At 43.6% G+C, this 18824-nt stretch overlaps 1 protein-coding gene across 1 annotated transcript in view; it reads left to right on the forward strand.

Annotated features, from left to right (window-relative positions):
* The first annotated feature begins 11076 nt into the window (after nt 1–11076).
* olfm1b (olfactomedin 1b) overlaps nt 11077–18824 on the forward strand; it is a 47760-nt gene continuing 40012 nt past the window's right edge. The window contains exon 1 of the mRNA XM_080755461.1: nt 11077–11710. Within this exon, the coding sequence (XP_080611587.1) occupies nt 11645–11710 (66 nt within the window). The 5' untranslated portion in view covers nt 11077–11644. The remainder of the gene's footprint in view (nt 11711–18824) is intronic.

Consider the following 18824-nt stretch of genomic DNA (forward strand, 5'->3'; position numbering starts at 1 on the left):
GCAGTGATTGTAGAAGTACAGTACAAGTACCGGTAGTATACTCACATTTTTGGACTTAAGTAAAAGTATCAATACTACTATTGTAGAAATAGCCTGTTACAAGTTCGATATTCATCATTTACTGAGTGTAAGTTCAAAAGTATTTGCAACACAATATACTTTCAAATAGCTAAAGTATATACACATATAGGGCTATATAGGGCTGAAGTGGTTAATGTATTTTTTGTAATAATAATCAAAATCAACAAAGTATTGAAATATGGAGGTGCCTCAAAAAGTCAAAATTGTACTAGTACTGTACTTGAGTAAATGTAGTCTACTTAGTTACTCTCCACCACTGCGCTTTGGACATGCAGTCCAAGACTTTTGCAAAAGTCAATATGTCACGTCAAACATCTGTCAGTATTCAAAGTACAAAAATGAGTACAAAAATGCTGTTATAGGAAACAGATAATCAAATTTTGACCGTGCACATCTAAATGTGTTTTCAGCAACCGATAAGAGTATATTCACTTAGGCCTATACTTAGACTAGGTCATATAACATGAATTTCAATCTCATTGAAAGAATGAATAATATAATATACACTGTGTATATTACTTGTGACTAGTTGTGTTTGTGACTACTGAAGGCATTGCATCCTAAAACCATAAAGACTGTTGACTTGGTTTTCTTGTTGTAAAAGAAGCTACGAGCTGTAGAACTTTAAATTCCGACTCACTATACTGTAGATGATTGATGAAATATTCTGTCATGAACCTGATAGATAATGTAGCAGCTGGCAAATGCTGTAAATAAATACGTATAGACTAAACCACAAAAACCAAGGCCGATTCTAAAAAATGTGTTCTAAATCATAAATCTTAACAGTATTATGAAAGACCTGTTTCTATATCAGTGGTGCTCAAACCTTTTCATGGCAAGGACCCCCCAAATATGCATTTGGCCGCCAAGCCCCATCGCAAAATATTTGTGTTCCAGGAGCAGGGACCTACAGAAGCAAAGATTTGAGTTGCAAATGTTGCATGTTGGACCCCCTTGAAAACGAGATGATTCATCTCAAGGGGCTATTCCCAATAAATAATTTCCATACATTAAAAATATTTACTGTAGGCCTATATATTTTCTTTATTCATAAATTCATTTGGGAGGGACAGCGCATATACATGACACCACACATACAATGCTGTGTAACTACATTTAGCAAATACGCTAGTTTCCACCCGTAGTCCTTTAGCCTATACCTGCAATTTTTAATAGCCAACTAATGTGCTACTGTATATATCCAAAAATGGCACAGATGCTTTGGTCTTAAGGGGCTAAGCTGAATTAAAATCTATGTTTTCAAAGATCCTTTTCTATAATCCACAGGATGATCCAGGGATGCTGTGCGTGGTTATCTGGTCTGCCCACTAACCGGTCAATAATCCCTTTAAGTGACTACAGAACTCTGGGGCCATGGAATCCATTTTGTGATGAAATGCAGGTGATCGGTGAAGTGCTCCGAGCTCCTGACACATCCTGTAATTAAAACATGCAAGTCTGGCAGCCCAGCAGGGTAGAGAACAAGCCCATAGGTGAGGAAACAGACCCTGTCCTTTAAATGCTATGCTGACCTGCAGCTCTGTAATCAAAACCGACACGAATGCAAGTGCCAGGCAGGCATGGTGCACTGTAACCGTATTCTGTATATGTCAGTGGTTCCCGACCAGTGGTACAAATACCCCTTAGGGTACCCGAGCAGCTTGTGGTGTGTACATGGAAACATTGGGGATTTATTGCAATTTACTTCCAGAACGATCCAAAAAGATATTACATTAAGTCATTGCATATAAGCCTGTCGGCAAAATGGTACAGTATGTGTGTGCGCAGTGCGCTGCAACTACAGTTCTCTGGCAGGTGTCGCCTGTCACACTCAAACGTGACAAGGTCATAATCGATTTCGATGACTGAGAGGTTGCGATCGTCAGTGCGTGTCAAAACCAATACACCCATGGCCGAATGTGCACTCAAACCAAATAGCACCAGCAAACATGCATAAATGGCTCCGATTAAAGTCCAGGCAGTTGCTGTCACTCCGGGGAGTTCAGGGGAGACTCATGACTAAAAGGGAAAATGAGGCTAAGCCAAAACACAGGCCGTTTTATAAAATACATTTTGTATGGCTTTGCCCATGCGGCCACAGATCCACCACAACCACTGTGTTTTCTTTATGGTTATAAGTCAAAGAAGCTGCTTTCTATGCAAAGATCTCATTCTCCCTGCAGACATATAGTTTGGGCTGAAATAGTGATTGACAAGACAGAAGCACTCAAAATACTTAGGGCAAAATACAAGGAAGTTCTGAAGCAGCAGAGAGACTCAGACTCAGACTCAGGCAGACCGATGAAGAGGTGCAGGCAGGCAGTTCGGTTGTATTTGCAGAGTACACAGCGGAAGACAAGCAGGAGCCTGGATGGCTGACCACCATGCATGGCCAGCCCAACTGAACACCATCCTTACATTGAGTCAGAATGGTACATGCACAAAGCTGAGGGACAGGCAGTTATTTAGGGCACCCCCTGAAAGGACACCCACATGATTGACACCTTAACCTGGCTGCAGCTTTAGTTGGAAATAGCCTGACAGATCAACATTGGCCAGGTTCTCCTGGAAACCCTGCTGAGACGCCTAGGGTGTCATGATGACATAATGTTTAGGCAGATGGTCAACAACTGAAAATAACTATAGAAAGAACATGAAGCTTGCACTTAATTAAAACTGTCCCATGAATGCGAAATAGCAGAAAACATGGTCAGTGTGGTTCATCAAATATTCTTCAGTACAACAACAGCAACAACTACCCCAAAGGGGGTTCCCGTCTTGAAAGGTAAAAAGCCCAAAAGGAATAAAATTATATTTAAAAAAAGCATACAAAGTTTCCACCCGACATCAACGATATCCAAATGGAGTTTAATAACAAACACTCTTTGCCCCTCTCAGCTTTTAGTCTCCTGCTCCACTACGGCTCTCGGAAGTTATTTTTTTGTTGTTTGTTTACTGTTTACTGAAATTCAATATTTAGGAATAATGAGATGAGATGAGATATACTTTATTGTCCCATGAGGGACACAAGTGCAGTAGTACATCAACCATTTAAAAACACAGACAAACGATACACAATAGCAGCATTGTACAATACCCCATTGCGATAATAGTATCTCGTTTTCGAGAGGGTGCTTGTTTTCTGTTTAGGTGTCTTGTCTCCTCTTTTCTGTTTCTGCTCTCAGCCTTTCGTCATCCGTCAATCATCTCCGTCCGTCCTGCACAATATTTCTGATCTGCCCTACATAACCTCCATGCTCATCAATAATGTATAGCATTGGATCATGATGCACTGTGTGGGGGGGAAGAGACAGAGAGAGAGAGAGAGAGAGAGAGAGAGAGAGGTCCTTTCTGGCTACTAACTCTCAAGTAAAAAAGAAAGAAAACCAACATGCACGTGCAATAGATAATCAATCACCAGTTGTTGAATTAGAAGTTGCTTATTAGTAGCGTCTCTCCGGAGTGCTCGACACATTAGTTGCCACCACCCATATGAATGTGGGTATCCAGAATTAAGGAGATTTACACGAATACATCTCACAACCATATCACACGATACATGATCCTATTGCGACATCGTCACAAGGTGCACAAGATGCAGTCTTGACTTCAATCTCAATCTCTCTTCAGAGAGAGAGAGAGAGAGAGAGAGAGAGAGAGAGAGAGAGAGAGAGAGAGAGAGAGAGAGAGGCCAGTAGCCCATAAATGGAACAAACATGTTATCTTATCAAAGCCCTGAAGCTACGTTGGCATATTCAGGGCCACATGGCCCAGATATACAGTCATGTGTAGCCACAGTATGGACAGTAACAGTCACCTGACTGCAAAGTGCATGGTGTCTGTCGACAGCATGTTTTATTTAGAATAAAGCACTGTCTAGCTCCCAAACGTTTTAGTGTCAAGGACCCACAAACGGATATGGTATATGTATTTGTCCACAGGCCTCTCCTTTTAATATCAATGCATTGCTGTATTGAAAAATTGTCAAATTAATTTCGTTCACTCAAATAGCCAACCTGCAAGCTCACAATGCATCACATTGTGATAACCAGATAACCAGACAGATTGATGTGCTGCAAATGGTAAATGGTGCATTTCTATAGCGCCTTTAGATCCAAAGCAATTCATAATGTGCATTACACAACAAATGGCAGAGGAAACCATGGGTTCAGTGTCTTGCTCGAGGGAACTTTCACACTAAGTCAGAGGGAGACCGAGATCGAACTATATAATATAAACATTCTGTTTCCCATGAAGCAGCAAGAATTAACTTCTGGGAACTCAGTTTACCCTTGTGTGCTTTTCCTTGTGCTCTGAACTGGAGCTTTTGGAAGGAGCGTTCAAAGCAGATCGAGCTCTGTGTGGCAAGCAGATTGCGTGTCTAGCATTCGTATTGTAGATGTAATCATGTAAATGACCTGCTTTAGTCAAATCACACTTCTATATGAGTGGATTAAAGTTGCTTCAAGGCCAGAGGGTTGTTCTGGGCCGCCCTCCACACACACCGAGGCTGGAGCTGTCTCTGTTTGCCATACAAAGCCACACCATCCAGAGAGCATGTGTGTGATTATGTGTGTGAATTCTTAAAATATCTGATGTTACTAACATAAATATATAGACTGGCAGGCAGGCGGGCGGGCAGGCAGTTTCATGCCACAGTGGGCATGCACACATTATGGCAGAGTCACTGCCCGCTGTACATTATGACATGACTGCAGTGTATTATTGTATAAAACAAAACCAGCCACAAGATGTATTTATACTAGAAGCTTGCGCGCCGACAGCGCACTCAGTCACGTCTAACGCCTTGTTGTTATTTGTCTGTGAATATCGTGTGTCCACACACACACACACACACACACACACACACACACACACACACACACAAACCGTACATTTTGAATGAAGGCAGACAGTGATGTGTCTTTGGTCACTGACCACATTGTTTCCGTGTTGATATGAGAGAGAGAGAGAGAGAGAGAGAGAGAGAGAGAACAAATGGAACCCGTTTGGTTCCATTTCTACACTATGAGTTACAGACCCATAAGTGTCCATTTGGTTCCAAACTATCCTTTCGCTCCACTTTGGGAACCACTGCATTACAGGACTCTGGTCCACGACCCAAATAATGTGTCTGCAACCCAGCTATAGTGTTTGGGAAGAAGTGCTGAATTGGACAATGCATTAGCACCGAGGAAGGATCAACAGTGCAGTCGTCGTATAGGTCTGTGCTGTCTGTCCCTGCTGTTAACCCATTCTGACCTGAGATCAGATTCTAAAAATGTCTTCTACATCCTGACAGTTTTCTGAAAAAGCTATGTTTCTATGTCAGTCGTTCTTCGATTTTTCAAAAATAGCAGACCTACAAGCTCGTCTGCTATTTTTCAATAGCTAAAGCATAACATAATGAATGTTAACACCAAAAGGGGTTCCCGCCCAAAATCAGCCTTTTGTGGAGCTCTTCCCTACACCCTACACCCAACACCGCAACCCAGGACTGATCATCCAAATCAGCTCACAGGCTTTTGGAACTGGGTTTGCGGAGAAAATGAAAAACTAAATGAATGGGGCATTTCTCCAAAGGAGCGGAGAGAATCATATTTTATTTTTAATAGCTATCTGTGGCATCATAACTTCACAGAGAAGGAGGTGATGAATGGGAAAGACTAATGGTAGTGTGCTGCGGAGGAGGCGGCCCAAATTCTATTAGGATTCTAAATTTAAACTGAAAAGTATTTTGCTCACTTCATGCTCTCCCTCTCCTCTCCTCTCTTGCTCTGTTACTTACTAAGTATGAAAGCCTGGGTATCGAGGCTAAGCCACCAGTTCTCAAAGTGGGGACCCCCCTCAGTGGTCGTTGGGGGGGGGGGGGTTCTAGGGGGTCCCCAGCTTTAAAAACAGTTTACACATTGTGGCCTGTTTAATTTTTTTACATGCACACAACAACCTCACAATGTGTGCAGAGGTTGTTGTCGATCTGCTATTTTTGGGGGGCGCTGTATCCCCTCCGATGTCTGGCTTTCAGAAGAAAGAATATCACACTCGTGTGGCTGTGAAGTGAGGGGCTCAAAATGTAAACTCAATATGTATTTATATTGACCATATGACGTAAACAAACATTAAACAAACAAAAACAGGACCCCATGTGACGTCATGTGATGTTTTTGTCAAATGTTGACAAATCTGCTCTTGTGGGGGTCCGCGCCACTCAATCATTTTAAATGGAGGTTCAGACTACATGAATCAATTTGCAAGTACAATACTTGAGTAAATGTACTCGCTTATTTTCCACCACTGTATAGCTTGTGAGCTAGTTCAGGCAGATGCCCGATACCCTTGAGGTTTACACACGCGCACACACACGCGCACGCTGTGTCAGTCTGATCAATTTGGTGCTCCATTTACTAAGCTGCACCTCATTCACTCTTCTTCCTCTTGCTGTCAGTGCCACTGAAGGTTGAATGCTGCGCTTGTTTGCTGCACCACCACCACCACCACGCCCCCCAGAACCACCAGTGCACTATGCTTTCATTAGGGTTTTCCCCTGGGTGGTTGTCATAGATAAATATATGTACTCTGCCCTACAAAGCCAAAGTGCAGGAACGTGCAGTACATCTTTTGGACATCAAATTAGCCTTCATGAATTTGGGGGAATAAACAATTACCTCAAGAACATATATTTACAATGAGTGTAATATCTCTTATTTGCCGATTGTCCCTCCCTCCTCTCTGGTTGTGTCCCTGCCGCCCTGAAACACGCTGAAACATCCTAAAAAAGAAAAACCTCAATGCTTCTACCCTTTTTTAATTTCAGGGCCATGTCTCACCTTCCATTTCTTTCCAAAGTCCTGGAGAACGCTACTCACAGTTGTTCCTATTCACAAACAACCTACAGTAGGCTACACGAAATGTTTCGGTCTGGCTTCAGACCTGGCCACAGTACTGAATCTGCTCTCCTTAAAGTTTTTAATGATTTGCTTTTAACTGCTGATTCTGGTAGCTCCTCAGTCCTAGTCCTGACCTGGATCTTTTCATCGGCATGTGACACAGTTGATCTTGACATTTTAATATCACGACAAGAACATCATGTAGTTTTCTCTGGCATTGCCCTGGCCTGGTTTCAGTCATACCTCGCGGACGTACGTTTTTCTGTCCAACTAGGTGACTTTTCATCTCCCCTCACGTCTGGGTTCCCCCAATAAGGCTCTATCCTTGTCTCTGGGGTCCCCCAATAAGGCTCTATCTTGTCTCCATTCTGTTTCATCTCCCCTCACGTCTGGGGTCCCCCAGTAAGGCTCTATCCTTGTCTCCATTCTATTGCCACTAGGATCAAAACAAACACATCCAAACACAATCGTTTTCCATTGCTATACGCAGACGATGTCCAAATCTATCTACCCCTTACTACCCATAATGCCCATAACTCACTTCAACTCCTTTGACTTTGTTTGGACAAAGTCAAAGTTATAGCTTTTGGCCATATGACACTGCTCCATTCACAAATAATACCCTAGTTCCCACCTTCAATAAACATAATAATCTCCGTTGTTAAAAACAGTTTATTTCAATTACGACTGCTTAGTTAAACCCTATCTCCCAGCTAAACAGCTGGACATGGCAGTCCATGCTTTTTCATATTCCAGGCTGGACTAGCGTACTGCAACTCCGTCCTCTCCGGTATTGACCGGTCCTCACTCAAGATGCCTGCGGCTGGTGAAAAACGCGGCTGCTCGCCTCCGTCCTCACTGGCACAAAAACAGCGCGAGCACATAATAACCCCAGTTTTAGCTGCTCTGCCCTGTCAATTTCCCGAATTGATTTGAAGCTTATTTTTTATTTACTGTACTTACAAATCTTTGCACAGCCTGGGCCCTTCATACTTGTCTGGACTGTTGGAGAACTGCACAGAGCAGTGCACTGAGGTCAGCCAACCAGTTGCTCTTAGAGTTTCCCATGCAGAACCAGGCTGAGGAGTATAGAGGTGACCACACCGTTGCTGCTGCCATTCCTACAGTACGTAGGCTTTGGAACAGCCTGGCCTTCTACATTAGAAGTGCTAATTCTATCGAGACTTTTAAATCCCTTCTTAATGCACACTTTTATTCTTTTTCACTTTTTCTCATAAGATAGATCTGTTTGGTGTATGTCATTGTGTGAATGTGTTGTTGTTGCACAGGAATACTTTCTGGTTTATGTTTTTGTTTCATCCTGTACAGCCGAAACAGGACATGTTTATGCCTTCAGGAAAAGTACAACTACAGTTGTACTGCACCAAACCTATTATTATAATATTCTGGCTATTCTCAACGGCGTCACCACCAAATGTACCCTTATGGATCTGTAAAGAGAGTAGTACACTCTCAGAGATATAGTTTTTAAAACCCTACTGCCTTGCCTTGCCTTTTGCCTTCCCTTGCCTTCCCTTCCCGCTATAATCAAATCCTGCAGCTAGAACTCAACTGGTAAGTATATAGCACACACAAACGTGCATGTGAAAATGTGCGCACACGCACGCACGCACGCACGCACGCACACGCACACACACACACACACACACACACACACACACACACACACACACACACACACACACACACACACACACACACACACACACACCTTGGGAATAAAAGTTAAGTGTTAGATTCTATTACAGAAAAAAGGAAGCCAGGAAGCTCTATGGCAGCATTATATTACATGATTGTATTACAAGAAACCTAGACTGACCATAAGCAGTCTCTAATCAAGTAATATAGCGTACACTTAAATGATCTTATTTCAGCGTTTTCATTGTATTTTATCGTCACTAAGCTAAATCTGCCAAGCGACAGTTGGACGCAGATGTTGGTTTGTTCAGGTACCACATTAGAGAGAGCTGCATGCTTAAGTTAATCAACAACTATAACTCATACAACAGAATGTGATTTCAATATGCAGCAAAGTAGAATACAAATGGCCGTAACAAAGCTGTCACAGGCCAAGTGGCAACACAGGCACAGCCACACGAAGTCAGGACAGCTTGCCCATGAATTTATTATTTGGTCATCAATCACATTATGGTGGTTAAAACAAACCACTAGAAAATTGAGCAGAGGATGCAAATTTTAGTTGGGGCTGCAGGGCTATATGGACAAAAGCAAATACTACGCAGTTTTGACCAAAGGACGTTTCGCTACATTTTCAAAATGTGGCTCATAACGTGTCACATCGCAACATTGTGAGCTTGTATTTTGGCTATAGCTATATATGTTATGAGGGGCGCTCATGTCCAGCTTTGAGGGTTTGTGTAAAACACAAACATTAATGCTACCGTTTCCTATGACTAGTTTTGAGTGTTTGTGTGAAAAAAACTAGAGTGTAAAACTTCAAACATTGTTTTACTAGTTTTGAGTGTTTGTGCCAGAGAGACGGCACTGGATTTCTCCTCCTATCGACTTGCTTTAAGTTGCTCTAAAGCGCATGAGGCAATTTCACTCCTCTTTCCGGGTAGGAACAGTGCATTCTGGGATGGATTGGGCCAAACACATGAACGCACTGGCCGTTGACTATCATTGAACGCGTTCACGGATGAAACAGCATTCATGCGTCATCATGAATATGCACAAGCTTTGACCAGCTTTGGCCCAGCTTTGGCCCAGCTGCAATACCAAATCCGGCCACTATGTCCATTTCGCCTCAGGGTTTAATTCCTCCGGGTGCCGTCTCTATATACTAAGGTTTGTGCAAACATTGGAACTATCCCATTGAGATAGAAGGGGCACTTCTGCATTCCATTGTTACAATGGATGTCAACGCTAGTGTTGTCACTCTCATATTAGATCACTCTGCCAACCAGTGGTGGAAGGTTCCTATAACGGCAGTGGGTGCCGCGCAGCCACGCCCCCCAGCCACGCCCCCCCCCCCTTACTTTATTTACAGTTTGCTAATGAACACAGTGTTCCAAGCGCCCCCAACCCCCCGTAAAGGTATGTGACTACGTGCATGACAACATGACCACTGGGGAAGGGAAATTTCAGTGGACAGTGGGTGCATATACTGCATATTGATATTGGCGGCTTATTATTTAGCCAAAATGCCAGTGGGTGCTTTTGCGCCTCAGCACCCACGGAGTTGACGCCACTGCTGCCAACACCTGCATTGTGCAGAGGAGATGTAACCCCCTAGCTCTGTCTTGCTATTGGTTGATGTCACAGGGGGGCGGACTATAAAACGGGACTAAAGAGTGAATAAAGAGTGGCAATTGACCCACGGACATCACAGCCCATTAGCCAATGGAAACAGTGTAATCCCCCTCGTTGTGTCTTCTTATTGGTTGACCCACAAGGCGTCACATCCCAGAGACAACTGCATGGGTTTGAACTGTTGCCCTCAGGGTCGGCTGAGGGTGCCCACTACAAAGACTAATCGGTTCAAACTATCCTTTGTCCCGGCTGCTATTAAACTGCTGAACAGCAGATAGCACTTTATTCTTGCCTCTTTGCACATACTGCCCACTGGCAGTGCCCTGTTCATCAGTCCATCAGTCTTGTATTGAATGTTGTTTATTGTGTGTATTCTTTTACTATGATCTGGCTGCAAACCAATTTCCCGCAAGGGACATTGCCATTGGGACAATAAAGCTAACCTTGAACCCTAGCCCACAATACTAGCTTAATAACTACAAAGGTGCAATTCTGGGAAATTGCAATTGTGGTTGCACTGACATGAAGCCGAAATGAAGAAAGTTATTCTGTTCTTGATTAATTAATTATGTCTTGTCATTTATATTAGATAATTGAAATGTCACTCACATTAGCCTATGCCCTATGTTGACTTAATTGAACTCAACGAACAAAAAAAGGTTAACAAAAAAACAGGTCTAGCCTACTAATAAATTCAAATGTATTTAAATTTCCCGCACTAGACGATGCTACTTCCGTTCTAACAACATCATCCTCATCATCATCATTTTTCTATCCAGAGCTTTGTAACAGCAGCTTTCGGCGCGGAGGTAAAGTTTGTCCATATAGCCTATACAGTATATGGAAGAGAATAGAACGTTTACTTAATTGTACCTACAACAACAGTAGCTTCTCTGCATGCCTCTTTCTCTATTCGTGATGTGCATCACAGCACGTCGCGACCAGTGGCAGTGAAGCGAACGGAGACCTCCGGAGCAGAGGAGAAAGAGAGAGCGAGGGAGGGAGAGAGCAAGAGAGAGAGAGAGAGAGAGAGGGAGAGAGAGAGCACCAGAAAATAACGAGAAGAAATAAATATGCACAGAGACGACGGCGACGACTCGGTCAAGCTGATCTCTCGTTATCTATTATTTGGTTGCTGAGGCGGGATCATCCGCGAGAGAAATCCGAGTGACTGTGCGCTCTCTATATCAGCTAATAAGAAAGGCGCACCCGCGAGAGAGAGGCGAAGGACTGGGACTGCTGTGCGTGTGACAGCAGCCAGGCAGGCAGGCAGGCAGGCGGGGGGACAAGAAGAGAAGAGAAGAGAAGAGGAGAGAGAGGGGACTGGATCTGCATGTGAGAGACCGCGCTGGTCCAGCAGCATCCTCCGGAGGCAAGCGATGCAGCCTGCGAGCAAGCTCCCGGGTCTCATTCTCCTCATCTTGATGGGCACAGAACTCACCCAAGTAAGGCTTTGAATGAATACACGCCATTTTCCCCAATCCCCATATGCACCGCGACCCGACCCCGTCTGTATAATGTGATACAATAATGTAATGTAAGTAACCCGCAGTTAATTGGCGTGCTTCAGATCCGACATGAGATTAACCCGATACCAGCTACCTCGCTCGCCCGCTCCCCTCGCTGGAGTAGAAAACCCGGGCGAATTAGCCCCTCTGTCTACCCGGCGGTTAAACAGATTAACGTCTGGGATTACATGATGGGGAATCGGGGATATGCGAAGTGCTTGTGGGCGCGGAAACATCCAAGAGGCTATAATGTCCCTTATTCATGCAGTCTGTATCCTTATACTCACTGGGTCTTATAGACGAATAGAAAAAGGAAACACTATATTTTCTTTTAGCTATATTATTTATTAAACGTTTACACTAGTTTTAGAAGGATTGCTATTAACACCCGCTATCGTAATGCATTCTAAAATGACTCGTATCATCTTGGAGGGGAAACAGCTGTCATTCTCTATATTGAATTGTTGGATGGATGCTGGCTGCACTGAGGATGCCCTTTGGTGGTCGGAATCAAAGCAAAGCAGCGTCCACGTCCACCCACAATCAAAGGCTTTAACATTTCCAGTGCAGCTGGTGTTTTTTCCCTTTCCCTCTCTCTCTCTTTTGCATGCTCCAATAACCACAAAGTTACTTGATTTAACATGAGAGGACAACAGGGCATTCAGTCCAATAAAGCAATAAAGTATAAAATAAGCCACCCGCAGGTCAGCACAATATTATTGGCTGTATAGAAAAAGAACAGCATCACTGTGGTTTTATTTAGTTATTGGAAATGGAAATGATTGCCTGCATGCTTCTATAAACACATGCAGGACAAACGCAATTGCAGCGGTAAATAAATATAGCAGTTTTATCATTTAGTTTTCTTGGAATTGGAAGTGAAATGTGCCTCTCATGCCTTGTTGCTTTTTGGCAGCTTCTCAGAAACAAACACAGCATGCTTGCGTTCTCTCATTCCAAGCACGAGAGTGGGTGAATTCAACTTATTTTGCCAGCATCCGAACCTAATGCACTGAAGCATTTGATTCATGTACCTATAATTCAGTGGGTTTCAACCAGTGGTCCGGGGACCACCAGTGGTCCTTGAGGATGTTCCAGGTGGTCCCTGCAGCTAAATGATGGAGAGTTGGTATAACCAAATGGACCCTTATAGATCTTTAACTCTCAAGAGTTAATTTATTTTGTTTAACAGTTTTATTGCCGGGATTGTGGGGTATAGTGTTTCAGGCTTCCCTGCCTATATGTCTTAAGTCAGTGCATGATCCCAAACTTTTTCATGTCAAGGACCCCCAAATTGACACTAATTGGCCCACGGACCCCCATTTGAAAAGATATGCCAGGGACCCCCCCCCCCCCATAGGAGAAGGTTTCTACTGCTCTAGCAGACCTGAATTAGACCCCCATTTAATGGCATTTCTATGTCTGAGACCCCAATTTATTTTGTAAAATCACTGTTCATTTAACTCTGAGAGTGTACAAATGTGTACACTCTCAGAGTTACATGCAGACCCATATGGCATAAGGGTCCATTTGGTTCCTAACCATCATGCTGGGGACCCCCTGGAAATCCCTCAAGTACCCGGGTCCCCGGACCCCACTTTGGGAACCACTGTCTTAAGTTGAAAAGTATTCCAAAGTGGCGACTACAACACCGCAGCGGACGAGGGGGCGCACCGCTCGGCTCCGCCCCCTCCATTGTAATGAAGGGGGACTCAATTTACCATTTTTGCGATGACGTCATCAAAACGCGTCTCATATCCCACTCTGTCAGTGTCCATGCATGTGGATTTCCTGTATGACTTAAAACTGATTAAAATAAACGCAGATTAAACAATGAAAACACAAGTCGGGCTACTCGCGAACCGCATGGGAAAGTGTTCTATTAACTTGAGTAACTCGGGTTCTGGTATCTAAGTGTTAAACATCTGCATTACTTCATTTACAAGAAGTCTACACATTTAGATAATGTAGAGGAATCATTATTTTTTATCAACGTTTGCCAACAGCATGGAATTGTGGACAAAATCGTATCCAACGACAACAAAATATTCTTTATTCTTTATTTATTTGGGTCCGAGAGGCTAAATGTCATCAAATGGTGTTCCGTGGCTCAAATGTTGACTAAATAATGTTAACTAAAAAAAATCACACCCGTGTGAAGTGAGAGGCACTCTTATCATCGTACATCATCATACATCATCTCATTCCGGCCAATCACAATGTGCGTCCTCTCAGGGTCCGCAGCCAAATACAGATAATTCCGGGGTCCTTGACATGAAGACTCAACCTTCTTCATGTCAAGGACCCCCAGAATTATCTGACATATAAAAACATAGGTTTTTCCGAAAACTGTCAGACATTTTGTAGAATCTAGTGTCAGGTCTAAATGAGATAATAGGTGAAACTGAAGGCTGATGATGAACTCAGAGCAACAACAACATCGCCCTGCACTTCCTCTATTGTGTGAACGCTCGGTGAATCGGTGTCATTGAAATTGTGGAGTGCGCCACTTGGCTGTGTGTGTGTGTGTGTTTCAGCTTTTTATCTGCATCGTTAGGGTCCCTGTGTAGGTCAGGGCACATGCAGGCAGGCGGTGAACATTCTATCTCTTTCTCTGTCTGTGAGCCGTGTGTCAGCGCCTACAAGGTCAGCCCTAATTCCGCCCTCAGCTCTCTCCCTGAATACCCCCCCCCACACACACACACACACACACACACATACAGTATGCGCTCCATGGCTGACAGAAACTCTAGACACACTGCTCTATTTTTATGACTATACTAATAAAACCTACAACAGTATTGTACCACACAGCTGCTATAGGGCACAGGCAAGCAAGCGCCTTATCGTCGCTGTGGGGCAGACATCTTCTACCTCCATATTTCATCTTCTTCTTCTCATGTATGTCCTACTTTATACTTCGTATGACAGTGCCACTGAAAACAAAGTAGCGGGAAAAGCCGCCAAGTGATTTAAAAATTGGACAAATAAATACATAAAAACGTTTTATGTTCACCATAATGAAGTGCCCCAAATAGGGATGCCAGGTTGAAAGTATAAGTCTGTATTTATAAATATTTAAACAGCGCTTGGGACTAAATAATTACTACATCGAATGCATTAGCATTTCCCCACCGAACAACGAGACCTTACCTATTTTTCCCCAAAGATATTTTTGGGCCTTTTTCTGCCTTGTTAGATAGTGCACACAGTCAGTTGACAGGAAATGGAGTGAGAGAGATGGGGAGTGACACACATCAAGGGTGGGTCGGGATCGGGAGTCGAACCCGCGACACGCTGTCAGGCTGGATTAGCAGCCTATAGGTGCCCGAACTGCTAGGCCAGCCCGGGCCAGCGAGACCTCACTTTAACCCTGAATATAGCTAGACTGAGAAATGTAGAGTGGTTGGAAGAGAGAGAGAGAGAGAGAGAGAGAGAGAGAGAGAGATAGAGAGAGAGAACCTCAACACATCCAGAATGATGCAATGTGACCAGTGGCGTGCACAGATAGACACTAGGGGGTGCTAGAGCACCCCCTGCCCTTTTGACAATGTGCTCTTTAAAAAAAATAAAAACAAGTTTTTTATTTTTTTCTTAATTTGTAGTGTGTGGACCATGATGACATTGATAAATTCTTGATAAAAACTTCTACTATATTATTTATTTATTATTAATCTAAAGCTATGTTTCTATGTCCGTGGTTCTTCGATAAAAAAATAAATAGCAGACCTACTGTACACTATCCCAGGTTAGGGTCAGACTCACCTCAGCGGTGGACTGCAGGCTGCAGGGCGAACATGATCTGGTTGACTCCGTGGTGAACGGGCTTGCCGTAGGTGGCTCCCTTCGGTACGGGGCGTTCACGACCATCACGGCGCACACGGATACGCTAATGACGTAGCCTGTTGGAATAGAACACAGTGCTGCTGTTTTTGCTTGTAAAATGTGTTATATTGTTTTCGGCAACACAAAATCTTTCTCAAATGTCATCAATACATATACCTAACATCTAAAACAAGTACTGGTGCCTTAGTTTACTCATACGTTAATCTAGATCATGAAATGTAGCACATTTGTAAAAAAAACAAAACGCTTCAACTAACGTAAATGGCACCCAGCACATTGAAACATACACACAGTGCTGTGCCCTGAAATGGAGGGATCAGCTGACCACTGCATGTCTTGTAGTTGAAGCGGATGTCAGATGTTTATAGGGTGAGCAGGAAAGGTGACAGCACCTATCTACAAGCTATCATTTATCTACACCTATCTACAAGCTCATAGGAGCTTGTAGATCTGCTATTTTTCAATAGCTAAAGCACCAAAATGGGTTCCCGCCCCAAAATGCGCTGCACAAGGTGCCCTTTTTTCACTTGAGCACCTGCCCCTCTAAATGTCTGTGCACGCCACTGAATGTGACTGAAGTTTTGATGTTTTGAAGCCATTAAAACTGGGAAAGCATGTTGATGTTTGCGTTGGCTATTCAAAAATGGACGACATACAAGCTCACTTTGCGCTGCAAGCTTGTACATCTGCTATTTTTGAACATTTTTGATAAATCTTGAAAGTGTTAAACTTTGAAGGCATTTGTAGTATCGGCCTCCGGTCTCAACGAGTTAAATGTTATGATGCTCCCTCCACACTTTCTCTGATCAAGATAGCTTGAAGAGTTTAAGTTCAGTTTAAGTTCAAGTTTACTGAATGTAGATGAAGGCATCGTCAAATTGGGACATGACAATGGATGGCTGTCAGGAAACAGTAGGCAACGGTTACGGGGAAGTCAGCTTTGTTACGTCAATTAAAAGTTGAGTTGCGTTATTATTTCAAATCACAATACTTCAATCAGACACACAGACAGGACGCCCCCGTCGGCACTCACTCACACACACACACACACACACACACACACACACACACGCACACTCACACAACTTCTGAGGACATGAACATTTTAGGAGGACAGCCCAAAATTTCAGATCTACAAGCTCGTCGCAGCGTGACCCATTGTACTACCCAACCCAGTGCGTAACTATTGGAAGAATAAGTCAGATATAACTCTATAGCCCCTAAACCTAATTTCAAAATGCCTGACTCCTAACTGTAATAACCTAAAGGTTCTTTCAAATGGGCAGTGATTAACGCACCTATAGTAATATAGTAAGTCGAGGGGGCGACAACGCAAGCACATTTACGTGGACGCAGTCCCGTGAAATTGTCGCACGTGTGAGACATTTTATGTGCAGTCTTTTTTTGCGCTTGTGTTGTCGAGCCCCTCATGAGCAGACCTGGAGCAGACCTGTCATTGTACTTAAATACAGTACTTAAGCAAATGTACCTTACACCAATGATCACAAATATTGCGATACAAGTAGCCTACGTGCACGCACACGCACGCACAACAAACAGTGAGAATAGCAGCTGTTCCTTATACCTGGAAGCTCCCTTATGGCCCCACATCTTACCACACCTTAACGAGATCCCGAATCTTAACGAGGCCCTGAGAAACCAGATGGCAGCTCTGTGGCAGCCCTCTGATAACAGGCAACCTACATTTTTTTCTGCCCCGACAGCAAAGCATACATCACCGTTATGTCATGCAGAAACCTCTTATTTCCGTACTTTTGTGTTTTGTTCCACAAATGAATGCCCTACTTTGCGGCGTCAAAACGAAAGCATCAAAAGAAGCAGACGCAGCACCTCGAAACGCGTCGCTTCGCTTGAGCTTGTCGATCTGCTGCTTTAGCCGTTTTTGAATTTGAATCCTGGAAAGTAACAGTTTTGGACATAATGAGGTTTCCACCCCTCAGAGACAATATCCTACATCAATCCACTAGCACAGAAATACTATGAATTACATGATAAAAGCACATTGGTGACATTACACAAAGTACTCTTATGTATTCAGAATTAGGTCTTTATTTAACCACTTTAAAACAATATATAGTAAGTATAAGTAAATTGTATTTATGAAGCACCTTTCAAAACAACGTTACAAAGTGCTGTACAGTGACCAACATGATAAAACAATCAAGTTAAAACAGGCACACAGGAGCAATGACAACGAGAAATAAAAGTAAAACGCAAAAAAAGCAAAATGGTCAGATAAGCATTTTTGATCGACAAGGGTACGGGCATTCCACAGTGTGGGCGCAACCACTGCAAATGCCCCTTGGTTATGAGTTCAACCAGCAGCAGCCACCACCAGGCTAGGCCAAACTTTGTTCAACTCAGCTGTCATTGCATCTCTCTATAAATGTATTTATAATTCAATTTTACCGACTTCACGGATGGGCGGCCGTGTGCCCCCCTTGCCTCAGGGCCCCAACGCAGTTGTGTTGTCTGCGTAGCGCTAGTAACGCCCCTGGATCTTTGACTCCAGTAAGCCAGAGATATAAAGCGGGGCTAGGCCATGTAATGCCTTATAGGTTGTTAAAATAAATTTAAAATCAATTCTAGATTTGATGGGCTGCCAATGGAGTGCAGCCAGTAGGCCGCACTTCATTCAAGGAACAGCCTTACAGCCTGAATGGGAGGAGGTTGGTATATGCAGGGAATTTGAATGAGGTTTGATGGAGTAACTGTGCGAGAGATTAGATGATGTCCTGTAGGCAGACCAAAACTGCGCTACAAAGACATTTGCAAGCGAGACCTGAAGGCCTTGGACATCGATCTGGATACCTGGGAAGCTGCAGCATCCGATCGCACAGCTTGGAGAGACAGATCATCGAGGACGGTCTCTCCAGGTTTTAAGAAACGCTCGCCCAGCAGTCCAATTGCAAAGAGACTGAGGCGAAAGAATAAGGCCCAAAACCAACCAGACAGCATCAGTCTTTCCCTGTGTGAAGTGCGGAAGCCAAGGGAGTGCGAATCCCGCATTGGTCTACTCAGACACACTGAACACTGCACCAAAAGCAGAAGAACCCCTAACCAGAGCGCGACTCCATAGTCTCTCGAGACTGACGGATGCCAATGAGTGAGTGATGTGGAGGGAGCCTATAGTTCCAATGAAAACAGGGATGGACAGTGATCAGCATGACCCAAAGGGATATGC

The sequence above is a fragment of the Protomyctophum bolini genome, assembly GCF_963924005.1.
Source record: "Protomyctophum bolini genome assembly, chromosome: 22".
NCBI lineage: Eukaryota > Metazoa > Chordata > Actinopteri > Myctophiformes > Myctophidae > Protomyctophum > Protomyctophum bolini.